We start from the raw sequence: 25,979 nt of genomic DNA, 5'->3' as shown, positions 1-25,979 counted from the left end.
CTGGATCAGTGCTGTCTAATAGAAATTTTTGCAATGATGGAAATAGTTTATATCTGCACTAATATGGTATTCCCTAGCTACGTGTGACTGTTAATCATTTGAAATGTGTCTAGCATGACTAAGGAACTGAATTTTAAATGTGATTTAATTCTTATTAATTTCATTCAGATATAAAGACCCATATGTGACTGTTTTGTAGATATATGTGACATCCATATTAGTGCAGCTCTAGATCTTTAATGCATAGTGATGTTTTGTTCAGGAATCTTTAGACTTTAGTAGCACAAAACTAATAGACTTATGACTCTGAAATCATCTTGATTCAGTACTATAATATTAGTACTCCAGAATCGAGATCTCATATCCTTGATTTTGAGTCTTGAGCTTTGGATTCTGATCACAGTTTGCCTGACTGATTTCAACATGATTCCAGTGTTGAACCTCTCATTTCCTGAGCCTATGCCTGATACCAGGTTTCTCATCATTCCAGCTGCTTTTTCGTCTGTTACTATTGTTCTGCCCTTATTTCCCGGCACAATGCTGCTATCCTCTGGTGGAGTGGTTGCTTACAAAATTGATTTACTTAGAGACTTGGTGTTATCTTTGCATCCTGTTACCTTATTCTACAGATAACAGTTGTCAGATATCTGTCTGCATTATCTTTTATTCTCTATTCCTTCTTCTCCTTTATCACTGTGCCTATACTATTTTATGCTTTCATTACTACTTACTTGGGCTATTGAATTAGCCTCTTAATTCCAGTTTCCAGTATCCTTCTTGACTTTATTAATCTTCCACCTTACACTAGAAATCTTCCTTAAATAAAACTGTGATTGCAGTTGTCCCTGGTTATCCCTGGGGGATTGGTTCCAGGCCCCTCCCCTTCCCATGGGTACAAAAATCCATGGATGCTTGAGTCCTCTATATAAAATGGTGTAGTATTTACATATACTCTCTACACATCCTTTCATATACTTTAAATCACCTCCAGATTATTTATAATACCTAAGGCAATGTAAATGCTGTGTAAAGAGTTGTTATACTCTATTTTTTATTTGTATTTTTTTATTACTGTGTTTTTTTTCCTTGAATATTTTTGATTTGGGGTTGGTTAAATCTGTGGATGTAGAAACCTCACATACAGAGAGCTGACTGTATATAGTTTTTCTAGTCATTGCATTTTTGGACTCTTTACCAGTCCTATAGAATAACGCCCAAATTCCTAGTGTAGAATGTGAAACCCAGTTATTACCTCATGACAGAGCTGCAGCCCTTACTTGGAAAAAGTAAATGAACTAACACAGATGAGCAGTCTTTCAAATAATGAGAATAGAAAAATGATATGGAAAGCTTTCTAGGTAAAAACAATAGGCATGTAACTTGTTTAAGACTTTTCCTTGATGTTTTCTGATAATTTTGTTCTTAGTTTAACACCATTTGAAAATTAAGCTAAATTATGTTTCAAAATAATTAAAATACAAACAATGAAATATATATAAGGTATTTGGATAAAAAGTAATACCCTATTTGTGTAAAGAATAATATAGGATTTAATTTTGCTTTTATTCATGCTTTGCCTAGAGAAAAAAGTTAAGTATTATAACCCTGGGAGATATGATAAAAATAATCAGAAGAAAGAAAACCACAGGGAAGAAGAGTTAGTCCCCCATTGAACAGCGACCCTGTTCTTATTGTTGAGTTTATTATTGTTCATCTGTTAGAGGACTTGAGATTTTACTAATTAAGGAGGCCATTCCTTTACAACACCAAAATATATTTCCAACATCACTTTCCTCTGCTCTTCTGAAATTCTAGTCAAGCTGAACTATTTGATCTTCTCTCTGTCCATCTGTGCACCCTTTTAATTTAAAAAGCAATTTAACTGGAATAGATCTCAACTTCAGTTCTGTATATCCTTAGTTGGGCTCATAAATCACCTTATAAGGATAACACCTGGAGGTCCTTCTCCCTTCTCCAAGAAGTACTCTTTTCTTCCTCTGAATTTCCATAACACGTTCTCTTACGGCACTTTTCACATTCTACTTTGTGTCAGCCATTACTACTCCTCTAAAGCCTGTTTAATTTAATATCTATAAAGAGTTTGAGATTGCATTAAAATGAATCTTTGAAGACAAATGGCTGCTTAACAAGTGTCCTGCAGAGGTATGGTATCCATATGAGATTATGACCGTTAATCTTGCCTTCTGCTTAAGTTTCAGATCTGGGATGAGATTTCTCTGGTCAGAAAGTTCCAGGAAAGGTTGTTTTCTGGATTTGCTGATGATTAAATTACCCATCTCTGAGTTCTAGTTTTGGTACAGGTTGAATATCCCTTATCTGAAAGTCTTGGGACCAGAAGTGTTTCAGATTTCAGGTTTTGGAATATTTGCCTATGCATAATGTTGTATCTTGGGGATACAGCCCAATATTCATTTATATTTCATAAACACATAGCCTGAAGGTAATTTTATATAATATTTTAAATAATTTTATGCATGAAACAAAGTTTTGACTGTATTTTAACTGTGACCCATCTCATGTGGTCAAGTGTGGAATTTTCCATTTGCAGAGTCATGTTTATACTCAAGAAATTTTGAATTTTGGAGCATTTTGGATTTGGGATGCTCAACCTATACTTAGAGTTAAAAGAAGACTGAACTGCTATTTTTGAACTGAGTGATGGGACCCAGCCTTCTCTGAGGTCAAACAGCATATATTCAGGGCTCACAGGTCACTCACTCCTTTTGAACAGGTTTTCCCTGGGGAAAAAAATAGGCAAGTTGTGTTCAATTACCCTGTGGGCTATCAACTATAGTTACCTCCTACACTAAAGAGACTTGCTTTTAAACCCATGAGTCACCATTTATCGTCACCGCTGCTGTGTAATCAAATCTAATAACTTGTTGCCTGGCAATAGTATGTATCCTAAATTCTGTGCCTTATAATTTATCAGAGACTTATACCAAGGTTATATTAGCAAACTTGACCCTATTTGAACCCCAGCAATTCAAGAGGGCTAATTGTGTCATCCTACTCAGCTTCTTAAGAGAATAACTCTGTAAATTTAGACATCTACAGTTATCAAGTTTATACAACTGCATTGAAACTGAGTTGGTACAGACCTTGTTAAGGTAATTTGTATTGACTGTCTAGAAGTCAGCTCTTAAAATATAGCTTAGCTCAGGGACCGTAACTTTTGACGTCTCTTGTTCATTTGCTTTTGACAACTCATTCCCAAATGAGTAGAAAAAGAAAAACAAACTCAATTTCTTCCACCATACTCTGACAGCACATTTCTGATACCAGATGTGTGGGGATTTCTCCCCACCAGCAAGCAAGCGAGCAAGCAAGCAAGCAAGCAAGCAATTCTGTAGTAGACATAAGCTAGGTGTCCTATAATTCAATTATTTCTTTTTCTTTTCTTTTTTTTTTTTGAGACAGAGTCTCACTTTGTTGCCCAGGCTGGAGTGCAGTGGCACGATCTCTGCCCACTGCAATCTCTGCCTCCTGGGTTCAAGCAATTCTTCCTCAACCTCCTGAGTAGTTGGGACTACAGGCACATGCCACCACGCCCAGCTAATTTTTGTATTTTTAGTAGAGACGGGGTTTCACCATGTTGGCCAGGCTGGTCTCAAACTCCTGACCTCAGGTGATCTGCCTGCCTCGTCCTCCCAAAGTGCTGGGATTACAGGCATAAGACACCATGCCCAGCCTAATTCCATTATTTCTGACACCATCTACCTGGAGATAGCGTCAGATCATACTGGTAAAGGATTCAGTCCCCCAAGACTGATCTCCACTTCTGATGCCAATAGCAAGCCTCAGGTTATTTTGCCTGTGCTTCTGATCAACCTGCTGTAAATCAGGGTTCCCACAGCCCCCTCCCTGGGTTCAAGTAATTTGCTAGAGCAGCTCACAGAACTCAGGGAAGCATGTTTACTGGTTTATTACAAAGAATATTTTAAAGGATACAAATCAACAGCCAGATGAGGAGATACAAAGGACAGGTCTGGAAGGGGCCTGAGTACAGGAGCTTCTGCCCCTGTGGAGTTGGAGTATACCACCCTCCTTGCTTGTGGACATGTTCTTGTTCACTTTCCTGGAAGCCCCCATGTGTTTGGCTGTTCACAAGCTCCTCAGACCCAGTCCTTTCTGGATTTTTATAGGAGCTTCATTTTATAGGCACAATTGAGTAAATCATTGGCCATTGGTGAGCAATTTAAGCTTTAGTCCCTCTCCTCTCTCTGGAGGTTGGGGAGTGGGGCTGAAAACCCCCATCCTCTAATCCTGTCTTGGTCTTTCAAGTGACTAGCCTCCCTCCTGAAGCTACCTAGGAGCTGCCAGCTGTCAGTCAACTCATTAGCATACAAAAAGACACTTTGGAGATCCTCAGGAGTTTAGGAGTTGTATGCTAGGAAACAGGGACTGGACTAAAACCAAATATGCATTTCACAATATCACACCAAGTCTGACTTCCTACCAACTATTAGTAGTCATGGAACTACTCGTCTGCTTGTCTTCTGCTTTCTTCGTATTGATTTATGTAATTTCACTGAGGTGTGTATTTATCTGGTGCTGGGCCAGGACATGATGGGAAGATTCGGGAACTAATCTGAGAACCTATCATTTGACCTGTAACTCTTAATTCGAAATAGCTAAATGAATGTATGATATACTGAAATTATTGAAAGACCCTGGATCAAGGTAGAAGACAGTGGAGCAGTGTGTGGTGCCATTCTGAAAGGAGAAATCTCTGTTTGTCTTGACTATTAATCATAGAATCAGGGAGTGGACTTTGGTAGAATACACAGATTTTTCTCCCTTTTTTTTGTTTTCTTTCTTTTTTATTTTAAACTAGAAGCTTTTAGAGTGTGTTTGTATGCTGCGAATGATATGGGCAAGAAAAATATGTTTATGAAATTTAATTTTGTTTGCATGTCTAAGTGTTTGAAAGCTCAATTCATTATCTTATTATTATTATTATCATTATACTTTAAGTTCTGGGGTACATGTGCCGAATGTGCAGTTTTGTTACATAGCTATACATGTACCATGGTGCTTCACTGCACCCATCAGCCCGTCACCTACATTAGATATTTCTCCTAATGCTATCCCTCCTCTAGTCCCCCACACCCAACAGGCCCCGGTGTGTGATGTTCCCCTCCCTGTGTCCATGTGTTCTCATTGTTCAACTCCCACTTATGAGTGAGAACATGTGGTGTTTGGTTTTCTGTTCTTATGATAGTTTGCTGAGAATGATGGTTTCCAGCTTCATCCATGTCCCTGCAAAGGACATGAACTCTTCCTTTTTTATGGCTGCATAGTATTCCATGGTGTGTATGTGCCACATTTTCTTTATCCAGTCTATCATTGATGGACACTTCGTTTGGTTCCAAGTCATTGCTATTGTGAATAGTGCCGCAATAAATATACATGTGCATGTGTTTTTATACTAGAATGCTTCATAATCCTTTGGGTGTATACCCAGTAATGGGATTGCTGGGTCAAATGGTGTTTCTTGTTCTAGATCCTTGAAGAATCGCCACACTGTCTTCCACAATGGTTGAACTAATTTACACTCCCACCAACAGTGTAAAAGTATTCTTATTTCTCCACATCCTCTGCAGCATCTGTTGTTTCCTGACTTTTTAATGATCGCCATTCTAACTGGCATGAGATGGCATTTCATTGTGGTTTTGATTTGCATTTCTGTAAGGACCAGTGATAATGAGCATTTTTTCATATGTTTGTTGGCTGCATAAATGTCTTCTTTTGAGAAGTGTCTGTTCATATCCTTTGCCCACTTTTAGATGGGGTTGTATTTTTCTTGTAAATTTGTTTAAGTTCTTTGTAGATTCTGGATATTAGCCCTTTGTCAGATGGATAGAGTGCAAAAATTTTCTCCTATTCTGTAGGTTGCCTGTTCACTCTGATGGATGGTAGTTTCTTTTGCTGTGCAGAAGCTCTTTAATTAGATCGCATTGGTCAATGTTGGCTTTTGTTGCCATTGCTTTTGGTGTTTTAGACATGAAGTCTTTGCCCATGCCTATGTCCTGAATGGTATTGCCTAGGTTTTCTTCTAAGATTTTTGTGGTTTTAGGTCTTATGTTTAAGTCTTTAATCCATCTTCAGTTAATTTTTGTATAAGGTGTAAGAAAGGGGTCCAGTTTCAGTTTTCTGCATATGGCTAGCCAGTTTTCCCAACACCATTTATTAAATAGAGAATCCTTTCCCCATTGCTTGTCATGTCAGGTTTGTCAAAGATCAGATGGTTGTAGATGTGTGGTGTTATTTCTGAGGCCTCTGTTCTATTCCATTGGTCTATATATCGGTTTGGTACTAGTACCAGAGGAAAGAACAGGCAGTAATGATTGCTGTTCTGCAGCCTCTCCTGGTGACACCCAGGCAAACAGGGTGTTTTGGTTACTGTAGCCTTGCAGTATAGTTTGAAGTCAGGTAGTGTGATGCCTCCAGCTTTGTTCTTTTGGCTTAGGATTGTCTTGGCTATGAGGGATCTTTTTTGGTTCCGTATGAAATTTAAAGTAGTTTTTTCTAATTCTGTGAAGAAAGTCAATGGTAGCTTGATGGGGATAGCACTGAATCTATATATTACTTTGGGCAGTATGGCCATTTTTGTGATATTGATTCTTCCTATCCATGAGCATGGAATGTTTTTTCATTTGTTTGTGTCCTCTCTTATTTCCTTGAGCAGTAGTTTGTAGTTCTCCTTGAAGAGGTCCTTCACAACCCTTGTAAGTTGGATTCCTAGGTATTTTATTCTCTTTATAACAAGTGTGAATGGGAGTTCACTCATGATTTGGCTCTCTTGTTTGTCTGTTTTTGTTGTATAGGAATGCTTGTGATTTTTGCATATTGATTTTGTATCCTGAGACTTTTCTGAAGTTGCTTATCAGCTTAAGGAGATTTGGGGCTGAGACAATGGGGTTTTATAAATATTGAATCATGTCATCTGCAAACAGAGACAATTTGACTTCCTCTCTTCCTAATTGAATACCGCTTATTTCTTTCTCTTGCCCGACTGCCCTGACCAGAACTTCCAATACCATGATGAATAGGAGTGGTGAGAGAGGGCATCCTTGTCTTGTGCTAATTTTCAGAAGGAATGCTTCCAGTTTTTGCCCATTCAGTATGATATTGCTTATTGGTTTGTCATAAATAGCTCTTATTATTTTGAGATACATTCCATTGATACCTAGTTCATTGAGAGTTTTTAGCACGAAGGGGTGATGAATTTTGTCAAAGGCCTTTTGTGCATCTATTGAGATAATCATGCGGTTTTTGTCATTGGTTTTGTTTATGTGATGGATTACGTTTATTGATTTGCGTATGTTGAACCAGCCTTGCATCACAGGGATGAAGCCTACTTGATCATGGTGGGTAAGCTTTTTGATGTGCTGCTGGATTGTTTGCCAGTATTTTATTGAGGATTTTCATATCGATGTTCACCAGGATTATTGGCCTGAAATTTTCTTTTTTTGTTGTGTCTCTTCAAGGTTTTGGTATCAGGATGATGTCGGCCTCATAAAATGAGTTAGGGAAGATTTCCTCTTTTTCTATTGAGTGGAATAGTTTCAGAACGAATGGTACTAGCTCCTCTTTGTACCTGTGGTAGAATTCAGCTGTGAATCTGTCTGGTCCTGGACTTTTTTTGGTTAGTAGGCTATTAATTACTGCCTCCATTTCAGAACTTGTTATTGGTCGATTCAGGGATTCGACTTCTTCCTGGTTTAGACTTGGGAGGGTGTGTGTGTCCAGGAATTTATCCATTTCTTCTAGATTTTTTAGTTTATTTGTGTAGAGATGTTTATAGTATTCTCTGATGGTAGTTTGTATTTCTGTGAGATCAGTGGTGATATCCTCTATATCATTTTTTATTGTGTCTATTTGATTCTTTTCTTATTCTTCCTTATTAGCCTGGCTAGTGCTCAATATATTTTGTTGATCTTTTGAAAAAAACAGCTCCTGAATTCATTGATTTTTTGAAGGGTTTTTCGTGTCTCTATCTCCTTCAGTTCTGTTCTGATCTTAGTTATTTCTTGCCTTCTGCTAGCTTTTGAATGTGTTTGCTCTTGCTTCTCAAGTTCTTTTAATTGTGATGTTAGGGTGTCCATTTTAGATCTTTCCTGCTTTCTCTTATGAGCATTTAGTCCTATAAATTTCCTTTTACGCACTGCTTTAAATGTGTCCCAGAGATTCTGGTATGTTTTGTCTTTGTTCTCATTGGTTTCATAGAACATCTTTATTTCTGCCTTCATTTCGTTATTTACCCAGTAGTCATTTAGGAGCAGGTTGTTCAGTTTCCATGTAGTCGTGCGGTTTTGAGTGAGTTTCCTAATCCTGAGTTCTAATTTGATTGCACTGTGGTCTGAGAGACTGTTATGATTTCTGTTCTTTTGCCTTTGCTGAGGAGTGTTTTACTTCCAATTATGTGGTCAATCTTAGAATAAGTGCAGTGAGGTGCTGAGAAGAATGTATATTCTGTTAATTTGGGGTGGAGAGTTCTGTAGATGTCTATTAGGTCCACTTGGTCCAGAGCTGAGTTCAAGTCCTGAATATCCTTGTTTATTTTCTGTCTTGTTGATCTGTCTAATATTGACAGTGGGGTGTTAAAGTCTCCCACTATTATTGTGTGGGAGTCTAAGTCTCTTTGTAGGTCTCTAAGAACTTGCTTTATGAATCTGGGTGCTCTTATATTGGGTACATATATATTTAGGATGGTTAGCTCTTTTGCATTTATCCGTGTACCATTATGTAATGCCTTTGTTTGTCTCTTTTAATCTTTGTTGGTTTAAAGTCTGTTTTATCAGAGATTAGGATTGCAACTCCTGCCTTTTTTTTTTTTTTGCTTTCCATTTGCTTGGTAAATATTCCTCCATTGCTTTATTTTGAGCCTGATGTGTCTTTACAGGTGAGATGGGTCTCCTGAATACAGCACACTGATGGGTCTTGACTCTTTATCCAGTTTGTCAGTCTGTGTATTTTAATTGAGGCATTTAGCCCATTTACATTTAAGGTTAATATGTGTGAATTTGATGCTGTCATTATGATGCTAGCTGGTTGTTTTGCCCTTTAGTTGATGCAGTTTCTTAGTAGTGTCAATGGTCTTTACAATTTGGTATGTTTTTGCAGTGGCTGGTACTGGTTGTTCCTTTCCATGTTTAGTGCTTCCTTCAGGAGCTCTTGTAAGGCAGGCCTGGTGGTGACAGAATCTCTCAGCATTTGCTTGTCTGTAAAGGATTTTATTTCTCCTTCACTTATGAAGCTTAGTTTGGCTGGATATGAAATTCTGGGTTGAAAATTCTTTTCTTTTGGAGGATCACGAGGTCAGGAGTTCAAGTCCAGCCTGACCAACATGGTGAAACCCCGTCTCTAATAAACATACAAAAGTTAGCTGGGCGTGGTGGTGTGCACCTGTAATCGCAACTACTCAGGAGGCTGAGGCAGGAGAATTGCTTGAACCTGGGAGGCGGAGGTGGCAGTGAGCTGAGATTGCACCACTGCATTCCAGCCTGGGTGACAGAGAGAGACTCCATCTCAGAAAAGAATATTGGCCCTCATTCTATTCTGTCTTGTAGGGTTACTGCCGAGAGAGATCCGCTGTTAGTCTGATGAGCTTCCCTTTGTGAGTAACCTGAGCTTTCTCTCTGGCTGCCCTTAACATTTTTTCCTTCATTTCAACTTCAGTGAATCTGACAATTATGTGGCTTGGGGTTGCTCTTCTCAAGGAGTATCATTGTGGTATTCTCTGTATTTCCTGAATTTGAATGTTGGCCTGTCTTGTTAGGTTGGGGACGTTCTCTTGGATAATATCCTGAAGAGTGTTTTCCAACTTGGCTCCATTCCCCCTTTCACTTTCAGGTACACCAATCAAACACAGATTTGGTATTTTCACATAGTCCCATATTTCTTGGAGGCTTTGTTCATTCCTTTTTATTCTTTTTTCTCTAATCTTGCTTTATTTCATCAAGTTGATCTTCAATCTCTGATATCCTTTCTTCCGCTTGATCAGTTAGGCTATTGATACTTGTGTATGCCTCACGAAGTTCTCATGATGTGTGTTTCAGCTCCATCAGGTCATTTATTTTCTTCTCTATACTGATTATTCTAGTTAGCAATTCGTCTGACCTTTTTTCAAGGTTCTTAGCTTCCTTGCATTGGGTTAGAACATGCTCCTTTAGCTCGGATTAGTTTGTTATTACCCACCTTCTGAAGCCTACTTCTGTCAGTTCATCAAACTCATTCTCTGTCCAGTTTTATTCCCCTGCTGGTGAGGAGTTGTGATTATTTGGAGAAGAGGTGTTGTGTTTTTTGGAATTTTCAGCCTTTTTGTGCTGGTTTCTCCCCATCTTTGTGGATTTATCTACCTTTGGTCTTTGATGTTCGTGACCTTCGGATGGGGTCTTTGAGTGGACATGCTATTCCTTTCTGTTGTTAGTTTTCCTTCTAACAGTCAGGCCCCTTTGCTTCCGGTCTGCTGCAGTTTGCTGGAGGTCCACTCCAGACCCTGTTTACCTGGGTGTCACCAGGAGAGGCTGCAGAGCAGCAATCATTACTGCCTGTTCTTTCTTCTGGAAGCTTTGTCCCAGAGGGACACCTGCCAGATGCCAACCAGAGCTCTTCTGTATGGGGTGTCTGTCGGCCCCTACTGGGAGGTGTCTTCCAGTCAGGATACATGGGGATCAGGGACCCACTTGAGGAGGCAGTCTGACCCTTAGCAGAGTTTGAACACTGTGCTGGGGAGGTCCACTACTCTCTTCAGAGCCATTAGGCAGGGATGGTTAAGTCTGCTGAAGCTGCACCTGTAGCCATCCCTTCCCCCAGGTGCTCTATCCCAGGGAGACTGGAGTTTTATCTATAAGTCCCTGACTGGGGCTGCTGCCTTTTTTTCAGAGATGCCCTGCCCAGAGAGGAGAAATCTGGCAGTCTGGCCTCAGTGGCCTTGCTGAGCTGCAGTGTGGTCCACCCAGTTCAAACTTTTGGGCTGCTTTGTTTACACTGTGAGGGTAAAATGCCTACTCAAGCCTCAGCAATGGCAGATGCCCCTCCTCCCACCAAGCTTGAGCATCCCAGGTGGATCTCAGACAGCTGCTGTGCTGGCAGTGAGAATTTCAAGCCAGTGGATCTTAGTTTGCTGGGCTCTGTGGGGGTGAGATCTGCAGAGCCAGACCACTTGGCTCCCTGGCTTTAGCCCCCTTTCCGGGGGAGTATAGGGTTCTGTCTTGCTGGCGTTCCAGGCGCCCCTGTGGTATGGAAAAAACAATATAACAACAACAAAAAAACTCTTGCAGATAGTTTGGTGTCTGCCTAAATGGCCGCCCAGTTTTTTGCTTGAAACCCAGGGCCCTGGTGGGGTAGGCACCAGAGGCAATCTCTTGGTCTGTGGATTGCGAAGACTGTGGAAAAAGCATAGTATCTGGGCTGGAATGCACTGTTCCTCACGGCACAGTCCCTCACAGCTTCCCTTGGATAGGGGAGAAAATTCCCCAACCTCTTGCCCTTCCCAAGTGAGGTGATGCCCCACCCTGCTTTGGCTCGCTGTCTTTGAGCTGCATCCACTGTCCAACCAGTCCCAGTGAGATGAACCGGGTACCTCAGTTGGAAATGCAGAAATCACCCACCTTCTGCGTCAATCTTGCTGAGAGCTGCAGACTGGAGCTCTTTCTATTCAACCATCTTGCCTGGGAACACACAGATTTTTCTATTTGAATGTTGCCCTGGGTGGTACTGTTACTCTTCTTTTCCAGTCTTTGCCACTCCACATGTAGGAAATTGCCAGTATGAAATAATCAAAAGGATAAGAATCCAGCTTAAAAGAGTTTATTCAAACACAGAGCTGTGGATGCCCATCCAGGAAACACAGACTCCAAGGAAATAGGGTCAGTGCTTCAAAGTTGAAAAGTTAAGATCATATTTGTATAGGCAGAAAACAAAGATATTTAGCAGAATAACATTTTCCACACAAAGTTGGCTTCTGAGTTACAGCAATTTGATTAGTTACAGCTTGTTTGATTTCTTTTTCCAATTTAAAAGAATATATTTAACATTCCTTCTTAGAAAATGTGTCTTTGTGTAAGAGAAGAAAAAGGGAAGTTAATCTATAATGAAGATCAACAGTAAAGAGGGAAGGAGTCTTCTCTGACATCCTTTAGTTATTTGCAGCATTTAGCAAAGCAATGTAAGTTAGGGGGAAAAGAAAGGCTAATCTGTAATCAGGGAAATCAAGGTTATGTCTGCCTAGGTTACAGCTGCCTGTTAGTGACTGAGGTCCCAAAATCACATTCCTTTAAGGCTCAGAATAAAAGTTCCAAAAGTTTGTTTTGAATTACTTATTTTCACACAATGAAAATGTGAAGAATGACTGAGCATTGACAGGGAGATGAGTTCATTGGGTGGTATTATTTGCTTACTGCTTGTTTTTTGCCTATACTAATAAAAGTTGTCAATACCTGTGAGGATAGGGAACAGAAAAAAATGAAAAACTATACTTTAGTCCAGTAGTTCTCAGTGAGGTCACTGGATCAGAAACTCCATCATATAAGAACTTGTTAGAAGTGTGGATTATCTGGCCCCACCCAAGACTTAGTGAATCAGAAACCTTGGGGATGAGACCAGCAGCCTATATTTTAAGAAACCTTCAAAGTAATTGTGATAACCTACTTTAGCCCAGGGATCGGCAGTCTACAGCCTATGGACCTAATCTGGTCTATAACCTGTTTTTTTGTAAGTAAAATTTTATTGAAACAAAATACCCATTTGTTTATTTTAGTTTATGGATGCTTTTGTGCTACATCGGCAGAGTTGAGTAGCTGCAATAGAGAACATATAGCCAAAAGTATTTACCATCTGGTTCTTTACAGAAAAAGTTTGCTGACTCCTGCTTTAGGCCTTAGGCACTAGAGGCCCAAACTCTGAATTTATGAGAATATATTTGCTAATTAAATTGAGAACCATGAGGAAAAAATATGAAACTTTTCCTGGTTTTTAAAAATTTTAACCTGTTATTTTTCCCTTTTAGTCAAGGATGCTATCTGAATGGGCCTTTTAATTCAAATCTACTGACTATCCCGAAGCAAAGGTCATCTTCTGTATCACTGACTCACCATGTAGGTCTCAGAAGAGCTGGTAAGAAATCATTCTTTATGACTCAAATATGGGGGTTCTCAAAGTATATGGTAGTGTAAACACTTTTCATCACACTTTTATAACTAATTTTGAATACAATTTCATGTGTTATAAGTTAACATGACTTAGCAGTTTGGGTTGGCTATTAATTGACCGTTTGCTAATTCTTTCTGTAAACAGTTTTAGAACATCTACTCTGTACCAGGTACTTTGCTAAGCAGTAGGGATTCAGAGATAAAATATATAACTATTTAACCTGAATGGTTGCAGACCCAGGACAAGGGAAAATCTTCAAGAAAGAGTATTTTTTTTTTCGTAGAATGATAATTATGGAGAAAAAAATTTTAGTATTAGAATAGAAAAAACCATGACTTCATCCTGGAAAAACATTATCATAGGAATTTTTTTTAATTAAAAGATTATAGAATGATTAAAAACTCTTGGATGCAAGATATTTTAATAAATACAACACAGGAATAGCAAAGCAATACTGATATTCTGCTTTTAAAGTACATTATGGCTGATATTACATAGGTACAATTTTGTGATTGGGATATACAATTACAAAATTCTTTTATACACAATAACCTATAAAGCATGTGAAGAGATCGGAAAATATTGTTGATAATCAAAAAAAGCAGGCACTAGAAAAAGATCTACATATGATATTGATGCTGTATTTTACAATCTTTAAAATAACAGTGATGTTTAAAAGGAAATAGAAAGAATAATGGCCAAAATGAATGGATACTTCGAATAGAGAACTAGAACACATAGAAAAGAAATGGACTGTCTAGAACTGAGAAATGCACTTGATTAAATTAAAAGCTTATTCAATGGTTTAAGAATGGATTGGATACAACAGAATACAAAAGTAGTGAACTTGAAGACAGAGAAACAGAAAATACCCAAACTGAAGCACAGAGAAGGAAAAATACATGAATAACAGAACAAAGTTTAAGAGACATATGGGACACAGAAGTTCTAAAATATGTGTGACTGAAGTTCCAGAAGGAAAGGAGAGAAACGAAAGGACAGAATAATTTCACAAAACTAATAAAAGAAAGCAAACAACAAATTCATAAAGTGCAGTGAGCCCCAAGCAGGATAAATACAAGAAAATCACAGCTAGATGTATGAATCAAGCTTCCAAATTATAAAGAAAAAAGTTTCAAAAGCAACCAAGCAAGGTTGTTTTTATTTTTGAAGGAGCAACAATACTAATACTGACAGTGACTTGTTAACAGCAACTGTGAACTCCAAAGACAATGGAATGGCATATTTGAAAAAGTGTGGAAAGAATAAAACTTGAGAACATAGAATTCTTTATCCAATGAAGAAATATTCTTGAAAAATTAACTTGGAATAAAAATTTTTTTTAGTATCCTCACTCCCCTGCAACAGTAACTGTGGTGATGGGTATGTTAATTAATTTGATTGTCATAACCATTTCACAGTAAAAATGTAAATCAAGTCATTATGTTGTACACCTTGAATACATGCAGTTTTTGTCAGTTATACCTCAGTAAATCTGGAAAAAATCTTTTAGTAAATCAGATGAGAAGTAGAAAAATGTACATTTTTTTCAAACAAACAAAAGCTGAAAGAATTTGTAGGTGGCAGACCTGTGCTACTAAGATTCAGTAAAGGAAGTTTCTTAGGCAGGAGGAAAATTATCCAGATTGAAGCATGGAACTGTAAGAACAAACCAAAAGCACTGGTAAGGCTAAATAGATGGGTGAGGATTAAAAAATGTTGATGGGTCAAAAAGTGGGCAAAGGATATGAATAGACACTTCTCAAAAGAAGACATTTATGCAGCCAACAGACATATGAAAAAATGCTCATTATCACTGATCATCAGAGAAATGCAAATCAAAACCACAATGAGATAACATCTCACGCCAGTTAGAATGGCGATCACTAAAAAGTCAGGAAACAACAGATGCTGGAGAGGATGTGGAGAAATAGGAAGGCTTTTACACTGTTGGTGGGACTGCAAATTAGTTCAACCATTGTGGAAGACAGTGTGGCGATTCCTCAAGATCTAGAACAAGAAATACCATTTGACCCAGCAATCCCATTACTGGGTATATACCCAAAGGATTGTAAATCATGCGGCTGGGCGCGGTGGTGCACGCCTGTAATCCCAGCACTTTGGGAGGCCAAGGCAGGCGGATCACGAGGTCAGGAGATGGAGACCACGGTGAAACTCCGTCTCTACTAAAAATAAAAAAATAAAAAAATTAGCTGGGTGTGGTGGCGGGTGCCTGTAGTTGCAGCTACTCAGGAGGCTGAGGCAGGAGAATGGCATGAACCCGGAAGGCAGAGCTTGCAGTGAGCCGAGATTGCGCCACTGCACTCCAGCCTGGGCGACAGAGCGAGACTGTCTCAAAAAAAAAAAAAAAAAAATCATGCTACTATAAAGACACATGCACACGTATGTTTATTGTGGCACTGTTCACAATAGCAAAGACTTGGAGCCAACCCAAATGTCCATCAGTAATAGACTGGATAAAGAAAATGTGGCACATATACACCATGGAATACTATGCAGCCATAAAAAAGGATGAGTTCATGTCCTTTGCAGGGACGTGGATGAAGCTGGAAACCATCATTCTCAGCAGACCATCACAAGAACAGAAAACTAAACACCGCATGTTCTCACTCATAAGTGGGAGTTGAACAATGAGAACACATGGACACAGGGAGGGGAACATCACACACTGAGACCAATCTGAGGGTGGGGGGCTGGGGGAGGGATAGTGTTAGGAGAAATACCTAATGTATATGACGAGTTGATGCATGCAGCAAACCACCATGGCACATGTATACCTATGTAGCAAACCTGCACGTTGTGCACATGTACCCTAGAACTTAAAGTATAATAATAATAATAAAAAAATTGATGGATAAACACAATAATAACTTTCTTTTAGCATTTATGAAATATGTAAAAGTCAAATATATGATAACAATAGCGTAAAGGGTAGTCAAGGGGTAAATGGAATTAAATTTGTCGTAAGGTACTAGCAATGCTTGAAAAACAGTAAAAATTTCTAATTTAAGAGAAGCTAATATTCAAAGATGAACATTGTAATATCCAGGGGGCCAATTAAAAGACCAGTAGAACAAGATATAACTAAAAAGCTTATAAGGAGGTAAAATGGCATGATTAAAAAAAGCTTGAATAATTCAAAAGAATCTGAGAAAAGAAAAGCAAAAATAGAAGAAACACACAAAAAATAAATAGCAGCATGGTGGATTAAACACACTTTATTACATTAAATATACACCTTTGGGGTAGAGGAAGGGATCTGACTGGAGTTGTCAGTATATTATCTGAAATGTCAAGTTTTCAACAAAAATTGGACTTTATGCTCCAATTAAAAGACAAAGATTAGGCTGGGCACTGTGACTCACACTTGTAATCCCAGCACTTTGGGAGGCTCAGGTGGGTGGATCACCTGAGGTCAGGAGTTTGAGACCAGCCTGGCCAACATGGTGAAACCCCATCTCTACAAAATTCAAAAATACAAAATACAAAAATTAGCCAGACGTGGTGGTGGGCGCCTGTAATCCGAGCTACTCGGGAGGTTGAGGCATGAGAATCGTTTGAACCTGGGAGACAGAGATTGCGGTGAACCAAGATTGTGCCACTGCACTTGAGCCTGGACGACAAAGCGAGACTTCGTCTCAAAAAAAAAAAAAAAAGTAATCTTCTGACTGCTCATTGGTTGATGTCCAAATTATACTGATCCCCCCAGGGATGACTTCTAGGAAACCATGCTTAAAAATATAATCAAAAACTTAAGAGAAAAAGCTAACAGAGAACTAAGTAACTACACATTGCAAGAGAAACAGAATCTGCACAATTAGATCAGGTAAGTCACTAAACAAATAATCAGAAAGAAGAAAACACAAAACCAGCAACATAGTAAACCTTTGGTGTTGGAGGGATCTGATATCAAAGCTGTTACAGTATTTTATGTAAAATGTACAATTTTCAAGAAAAATATATGAAACATGCAAAGATACAAGAAATTTTTGACATGTACCCAAGGAAAACATAACCAATAGAAATTATCCCTGAAGTGGATTGGATTTTAGACTTAGTATAAAACAAAATTGTAACATTGTTTTAATAATTATAAAGTAAGGCTACTTTTACTCAATATTGGATTAGAGGTTCTAGCCAGGGCAATTAGGTAAGAAGGAATAAAAGGAAAAAGTAAAACTGTATTTGCAGATGGCATGAGCTTGTATATATAAAATCCTAAGAAATTCACTGAAACCTATTATCACCAATAAAGAAGTTTATCATTGTGGCAGGATATACAAAATCAGTTTTATTTCTATATGCTAACATTAAGGAATCCAAAACTCAAGTTACAAAACGATTTCCGTTTACAGTTAGCATTAAAAAAATCTTTGAAATAAATTTAGCAAAATAGTACAAGACTTTTACAATGAAAACTATAAAATATTGTTGAAATTAAAGAAGACCTAAATATATTGGAAGACATTCCATGTTTAAGGATCAGAAGACTTAATATTATTAAGATGGCAATATTCTTTGAATTGCACTAGATTTGATACAATCTTTATCAAAATTTCAGCTTTGCCAAAATTGACAGTCTGATGCTAAAATTTGTATAGAAACGCAAGAGTCCCAGAATAGCCAAAACAGTTCTTTAATAAAAAAGAAGAAAAAGTATGAGGACTCCCACTTTCAAATTTTAAAACTTACTACCAGGCTACAGTAATTTGGATAGTATGGTACTGGCATAGAGATATTTCTATTCAATGAAATTCAGTTTGGCAGTTTCTCAAATTTTAAACATGAAGTTACCATATGACCCAGAAATTCTACTTCTTGATATATATCCAAGAGAAGTGAAACCGTAGGTCCACACAAAAACTTGTGCATAAATGTGTATAGCAGCATTATTCATAATAGCCAAAATTAGAAACAACCTAAATGGCTATCAATAAATGGTTAAACAAAACATGGCTTAACCATACAGTAGAATATTTTTTGTCACAAAAGTGAAATGGAGTAGTATTCATATGCCATGAATGAACCTTGAAAACATTATGCTAAGTTAAATAAGGCAGTCACAAAAGACCACAGACTGTACAAATCTACTCATATAAAATGTCTAAAATGGACAGATCTATAGATAAAGTATATTAGTGGTTGCTATGGTTTTAATGCTTGTGTACCTCCAAAATTCACATGTTGAAACCTAATCCCCAGTGAAACAGTATTAAGAGATGGGGCCTTTTGGAGATGAGTAAGCATGAGGTTGGAACCTTTGTGAATGAGATTAGTGCTCTTATAAAAGAGGCCTGAGGGAGCTAGCTATCCTGTCAGCCATGTGAGGATACAGTGAAAAAAGTACCATCTGTGAGGCAGAAACTGAGTCCTCATCAGACATCAAGTCTGCTGGCACCTTGGTCTTGGACTTCCCAGCCTCCAAAAACTGTGAGCAGCCAAGTTCTATTGTTTACAAATTACCCAGACTAAAGTATTTTTTTATAGCAGCTTGAATGAACTAAGACAGTGGTCACCTGTGACTATGGGTAGGAGGGACAGGAATAGGGAATGACTGCTAATGGATCTAGGGTTTCTTTTTGAGTTTATGGAAATATTCCAGAATTAGGTAGTGGTGATAGCTGCACAACTCTGTGGATTTCTAAAATTCACTGAATTGTACAATTTAAAATAGTAAACTTTATGGTATGTGAATGATATCTTAAAAGGCTGTTTAAAAAACACGTAAGCATGTTCTGTCACCACAGTGGAATTAGATTTAAAAACATCTATCAATAGATCTGCAGAAAATCCTCAAATTATAAATAACCTATGGGTCAAAGAAGAAAAAACAATGAAAATTAGAAAATATTTTGAGCTGAATAATAATGAAAGTAGGACTTATTAAAATGTGGGAAGAAACTAAAGCAGTGCTTTCTTGGGAAATTTATAGCAAAAAAAGAGAAAAATTAAAAATCAATTAAGCTTACATTTTAAGAAGCTATAAGTTTAACAGCAAAGTAAACCAAAAGAAAGAAGAAAACATGACACTGATACAAAAAGATTACACTGATACAAAAATGATAAAAAATCTGAAGAGTCATATATCTTCTAACGAAATTAAACCTGTAGTTAAAAACCTTCCTACAAATAAAATTGTAGGTCCAGATGACTTTACTGGTAAATTCTTCCCAATATTTAATGAAAATGTTGTTATGAAAGATTATATCCAATGCCTTAGTTTTCTATAGCTGCTTGCTGTAAACTGCATATTCATATCTCTTCACTTACACCCCAATTCATGTGTTGAAACCTAATCCTCAGTGTGATGGTATTTGGAGCTGGGGCCTTTGGAAGGTGATTAGGTCATGTGAGTGGACTCTCCATGAATGGGATGAGTGCCTTATAAAAGAGACCTCAAAGAGCTCTCTAATCCCTTCTACCATGTGAGGACACGAGAAGATGGCCGTCTGTGAACCAGGAAGTAGGCCATCATCAAACACCACATCTGCCAGTGCCTTGATCTTGCACTTCCCAGCCTCCAGAACTGTGAGAAATAAATTTCTCTTATTTATAAAATACCTAGTCTATGGTATTTTGTTATAGCAATCCAAATGGACTAAGACACTACTGTATCAAATTCCCATATGCTTAGTGACTTAAATAACACAAATTTATTCTTATAATTCTGGAGGTCAGAAGTTTAAAATTGATCTCATTGGGCCCAAAGCAAGGTGTCAGCAGGGCTGTGTTTCTTCTGGAGGCTTTAGGGGGTAATCCATTTTGTTTGCATTTTCCAGTTTCCAGAGGCCTTCCTAGAGCTTGACTGCCTGGATTCCTGGCCCATGGCCCCATTACTCCATCTTCATTGCCAGCAATGTCAGTCTGAATCCTGATGCTGCCATCTCTCTGGCTCTTTTATGTCTGCCTCTCTCTTTTACTTAGGCATAGGACTCAGCCATGTGTGACTCTTGTAATGACGAGAACCCTTGTCATTACATTGAGCACAACTATATAATCCAGGATAATCTGCCCATCTCAAGGTTAGCTGATCAGCAGCCTTAAGGCCATTTGCAATTTAAATATCCCTTTACCATGCAATCTAACATATAGGTTCTGTGGTTTAGGATATGGGCATCTTTGGGGGTGATTATTCTGCTTACCACAGCCAATCTTACACAACTCTTTCACTGAAAAGGGAAGGAGGAAACACCGGTTTCTTATGAGGCCAGCATAACCCTAATATCGAAACCTGACAAGGATATTACAAGAAAATTAGAGGCCAACATCTGTTGTGAATATAGATACAAAAATCCTAAACAAAAAGTTACACATATAATTGAGTAATATATTAAAATGATAATACCATAATGTCCATGTTGGGAAGTATTATTAAAGGAATATAAAGTCTGTTTAACCTTTGAAAATTCACTGCATTAATAGAATAGAAGAGAATAATCATATGGTCATCTTAATTGGTACAGAGAAAGCTTTTCATGTATGTTCATTTGATAAATTTGATAATTATGATAAAAAATAAGCAAATTGGGAATAGAGGGTACATTTTTAATCTGATAATGTATCTATCAAAAATGTTTTTCAAACATAATACATAATGAAATACTGAACATTTTTCTCCTGACTTTGGAAACAAGATAAAGATGTTCACTGTAAACACTTACCTCCAACATTATCCTGTAATTTCTAGACAATGAATGAAGACAAGATAAAGAAAAGGAATAAATATTGGAAAGGAAGATATAAACCCATTTTGTATATATGGAAAATCTAGAAGGCTCTAAAAATATAGTAATAGAATTAATAAGTAAATTTTGCAATATTTTAATTGTACAGAAAAATTAATTGTATTACTCTATACTATCAGAAAATGGTTGAAAATGAAATTTAAAACACCATTTACCACAGCATCAAAAGCCACCAATTACCTAGAGATAAATTTAATAAAAAATATGCAGTGCTGCTATACTCCATGACTTTAGGGAAAAATTTCCGTAACAAGACATAAAAATACTTACCATATGGGATTAGATGAATAAATTTGACTACATGAAAATTAATAACCTCTTTACTGAAAAAAGTCATATAAAGGCCAGGCGTGGTGGCTCACGCCTGTAATCTCAGCACTTTGGGAGGCTGAGGCTGGTGGATCATTTGAGGTCAGGAGTTCAAGGCCAGCCTGGTCAACATGGTAAGACCCCATCTCTACTAAAAACACAAAAAAATTAGCTGGGCGTGGTGGCGGGCACCTGTAGTCCCAACTACTTGGGAAGCTGAGGCAGGAGAATGGCATGAACCCGGGAGACGGAGCTTGCAGTGAGCTGAGATCTGAGATCATGCCACTGCACTCCAGCCTGGGCAACTGAGCAAGACTCCATCTCAAAAAAAGAAAAAAAAAAGCCAGGTGTAGTGGCGGGTGCCTGTAATCCCAGCTATTTGGGAGGCTGAGGCAGGAGAATTGCTTGAACCCAGGAGACGGAGGCTGCAGTGAGCCCAGAGTGCACCACTGCACTCCCGCCTGGGCGATAGAGTGAGACTCCATCAAAAAAAAAAAAAAAAGTCATATAAAAAGAATTGAAAATAGTAATGACATCTGAGAAGGAACTAGAATTCAGCTGTATAAAGAAGTTTGTCAGTGGAAGAATTATGGACAACTATTCATTTTCTGTTGCTGCATATCAGATTACAGCAAATGTAGCAGCTTTTGTGCAAGAGTCCACACACAGCTGAGTCCTCTGCTTAAGGTGTCATAAGTCTCAAAAGATGTTGGCTCTACCTTGTTCTCATCTGGAGAATCAGCTGGGAATGAATCGGCCGCCAAGCTCATTCAGGTTGTCCTCAGAATTCATTTCCGTTGGTTGTGGATTCTTGTTGACTCTGGGTTCTTGATGGCTATTGGCTGGAGGCCACTCACAGTTTGTAGAGGCTGCCCATAGTTTTTTGTCACATGGTCTTCCTCAGTATGGCTGCTTACTTCATGGAGCTAGCAAGGAGAATCTCTAGAGTCTCTAGCAAGATGGAATTCATAATGAAACATAATCATAGGGGTGACATCCTGTCATCTTTCTTTTGATAAGAAGCTAGTCACAGGTGTTTTCTACACAACGACATGAACACCAGGGGGAAGCGTTAATGGAAATACCTTAGAGTGTGTCCATCACCACAAGCCAATAGAAAAATTAGCAAAAGACTTGAACAAGCATTTCAGAAAAAAACTATACAAATGGCATATAAACATGAAATGTGCTTAACCTTATTAGTAATGAGGAAATTAAAAAGTAAAGGTACAGTGCTCTTTTATTTACCATCAGATTGGCAAAAGATAAAGAACATTATATTTATACACACGCACACACACACACACACACACGCAAAGAAAGAGAGAGAGAAAGTTTGTTTTAAGGGATTGGCTCACACAATTGTGAGGGCTTGCAAGGCAAGCAAGTAGGAAATTTTCAGGACAGGCTGGCAGGCTGAAAATTCCAGCAGGGTTAATGTTGCAGTCTTGAACCCGAGACAAAATTTTTTCCTCTTTGTGAGACCTCAGTCTTTTCTTGTAAGGCCCTAAGCTAATTGGATGAGGCCCACCCATGTTATGGAAATTAATCTGCTTTACTCAAAGTTTATCGATTTAAATGTTAATCACATCTGAAAAATATCTTCACAACAACATCTATACTAGTGTTTGAATAAACAACTGAGCACCATAACCAAGTTGACACCATCGCACACATCCATAAGTGTTTACCACTATGCCTGAAAATATTGTACCTCCTTAATGACTGTTACTTGTTTTCGTTTCTGAATGAGACTTTACTTGGGTCTTTATTTTCAAATAAGGTTATAAATCTGCCTGTGTCTTTCCAGATATACCCACACTGCTTTAGTTTGAGGCACTCAGCAGAGTTTTCTGGAATAAATAGACAGAATTATAGACTCATCTTATGTGTTCCTGAAGCACTCTGTTTTGTTCCCTTATTAAGCACTTAGCACTTGTTTGTATTCTTCACTACACTCTAGCTTCGTTGAATTTCAGGGATGGTATCTTTTTCTCCATTGTGAAAACCAGTATATTTTCCAGCATATAGTAAGCTCTAAATATTTGTTGAATGAATGAATGAGCTGGAAATATTTTCATGTAATTTTTAAAGCGATCTGACATTGCATTAGCATATGATGTTATTCTCAACTTGCTTAAATGCTATTAAGAATTTTACTTCTTACTTTTACACTGTTGGTGGGACTATAAACTAGTTCAACCATTGTGGAAGACAGTGTGGCAATTCCTCAAGGATCTAGAACTAGAAATACCTTTTGACCCAGCCATCCCATTACTGGGTATGTACCCAAAGGATTATAAGTCATGCTGCTGTAAAGACACATGCACACATGTGTTTATTGTGGCACTGTTCACGGTAGCAAAGACTTGGAACCAATCCACATGTCCATCAATGATAGACTGGATTAAGAAAATGTGGCACATATACACCATGGAATACTATGCAGCCATAAAAAAGGATGAGTTCATGTCCTTTGTAGGGACATGGATGAAGCTGGAAACCATCATTCTGAGCAAGCTGTCACAAGGACAGAAAACCAAACACCATATGTTCTCACTCATAGGTGGGAATTGAACAATGAGAACACTTGGACACAGGGTGGGGAACATCACACACCGGGGCCTATAGTGGGGTGGGGGGAGAGGGGAGGGATGATAGCATTAGGAGATATACCTAATGTAAATGACGAGTTAATGGGTGCAGCACACCAACATGGCACATGTATACATATGCAACAAACCTGCACGTTGTGCACATGTACCTTAGAACTTAAAGTATAATTAAAAAAAAAAAAAAATTTTAGTTCTTTGGCCACATGCAGTGGCTTAAGCTTGTAATCCCAGCATTTTGGGAGGCTGAGGCAGGAGGATCACTTGAGCCCAGGTGTTTGAGACCAGCCTGGGCAACATCTTGAAACCCTGTCTCTACAGAAAAATACGTAAATTAGCCGGGCACGGTGGCCTGTGCCTGTAGTCTTGAAGGCCAGAGGATCAGTTGAGCCCAGGAGGTTGAGTCTGCAGTGAGCCATGATCGTGCCACTGGACTCCAGCCTGGGCAATGGAATGAGACCCCATCTCACACACAAAAAAAGAGAATTTAAATAAAATTTAATTTTATTGAATTGAAAACAATTCAATAAAATTTGGTAGAGATGCTTTGCTCTTGTGGATAATCAATCTGATAGAGACACATAGGTGAAAGTTAAAGACCAATAGGAATTAGGAAAATTTCTGCCGTACAGTATGTATGTTTTAGTCATACTGTTCACATTTACCTATTACAAATGTAGATATTTACCCAACAAGGGGTGTTTACCCAACAGCCATTGATCATGACAAATATGGCAAATATTGCTTAAGTTTCTAGAATATCGTGAGGCCCCAGGCAGGAATTTATAATTTATTTGTAAATAATCTGCTTTTTTTAAATAAGGAAAAAATCCATAAAAACACAAATATATTTAATAAACATACACACATAAATAATTCTTATTTATCTATCTCCTTTCTTTTAATTTTTAAAGGTGTTTTGTCCAGTCTGAGTCCTGTGAATTCTAACCATGGACCAGTGTCTACTGGCTCTCTAACTAATCGATCACCCGTAGAATTTCCTGATACTGCTGATTTTCTTAACAAGCCAAGCGTTATCTTGCAGAGATCTCTGGGCAATACACCTAATACTCCAGATTTTTATCAGCAGCTTAGAAATTCTGATAGCAATCTGTGTAACAGGTAAGTTTCCCAACTGTTTATTATTTCTGTTTCAAAATGTTGATTACAGTTAAGTCCTCAACATTTTGGATAGGTTCTTGGAAACTCCAGCTTTAAGCTAAATGACCATAGTTTTTTTCAGTGTTATAATGAAATGACATTATTTGAAGATGTGCTGTAAGTTGTTTCACTTAAAATGTCAGTTTTCAAAAACTTATCGACGATATTGAGGACTTTACTGTATTTTAATAAAGTATTACCAGTTTTCTAGTTCTACGTTATAACTAGATAGTGGATTCAGCCTATATTCTTTTTCTTATTTATCTAGTAGTTTTTATTCTAAATAAATATCTTCTCATTTTAGTGGTTATTAATTTTTTAAATTAAATGGTCTCCATCTAAGGTAAAATATAATGGTATTCTACCCATCCTAAGATCTTAGTAAATATTAAATTATTTTAGTACACACTACTTTAGTACCTATTCATAGTACCCGGTAAATGGTGTTTGATCTTATGTCTGCTTTACTAATAGTAAGGGTTTACCTCAGATCCAATGTTGACTTTTCAAAAATATTTTGTTTCCTTCAAGGACACACAGATACTTTCTAGGTTAAAGCCTTTTAACTTTATAGAGAGATTGGAATATTAGGATGTGTTGCAGTTGGGATCTTGGTTAAAAATTAAACAGATTTTCTAATTGTGTTCAGGTAAAAAACTTGTACCTCATTTACCATATATGTTTATCTGTTTTATTCTATAAGCTGTGGACATCAAATGCTGAAATATGTTTCAACATCTGAATCAGATGGTACAGATTGCTGCAGTGGAAAGTCAGGTGAGATTACAAAAGTCATATGTTTTTGAGTTTAAGAGAAATTTCTTACAGTGATTTTTAGAATGGGAAAATGAATGAGTTTAACTTCAGTTTATCCATCTTTAAAATTAAGATTATTATTTTTTACCCACTTCACAGAGGACTTATTTAGAACAAATTATAAGTAATAGATGGT

The 25,979-nt window shown here is 37.8% G+C and overlaps 1 protein-coding gene across 3 annotated transcripts in view; it reads left to right on the top strand.

Annotated features, from left to right (window-relative positions):
- The window catches only part of PDE3B (phosphodiesterase 3B), a 214,953-nt gene that overhangs the window by 142,117 nt on the left and 46,857 nt on the right, over positions 1 to 25,979 (top strand). For all 3 annotated transcript variants that reach the window (XM_054525931.1, XM_009246590.3, XM_054525932.1), the window contains 3 exons: positions 13,037 to 13,143; positions 24,781 to 24,988; positions 25,731 to 25,804. In XM_054525931.1, the coding sequence (XP_054381906.1) occupies positions 13,037 to 13,143; positions 24,781 to 24,988; positions 25,731 to 25,804 (389 nt within the window). The remainder of the gene's footprint in view (positions 1 to 13,036; positions 13,144 to 24,780; positions 24,989 to 25,730; positions 25,805 to 25,979) is intronic.

The sequence above is a fragment of the Pongo abelii genome, chromosome 9 (assembly GCF_028885655.2).
Source record: "Pongo abelii isolate AG06213 chromosome 9, NHGRI_mPonAbe1-v2.0_pri, whole genome shotgun sequence".
Lineage (NCBI taxonomy): Eukaryota > Metazoa > Chordata > Mammalia > Primates > Hominidae > Pongo > Pongo abelii.
The sequence above is the reverse complement of the archived record's forward strand: the minus strand, read 5'-3'. Positions and strand labels throughout refer to the sequence as shown.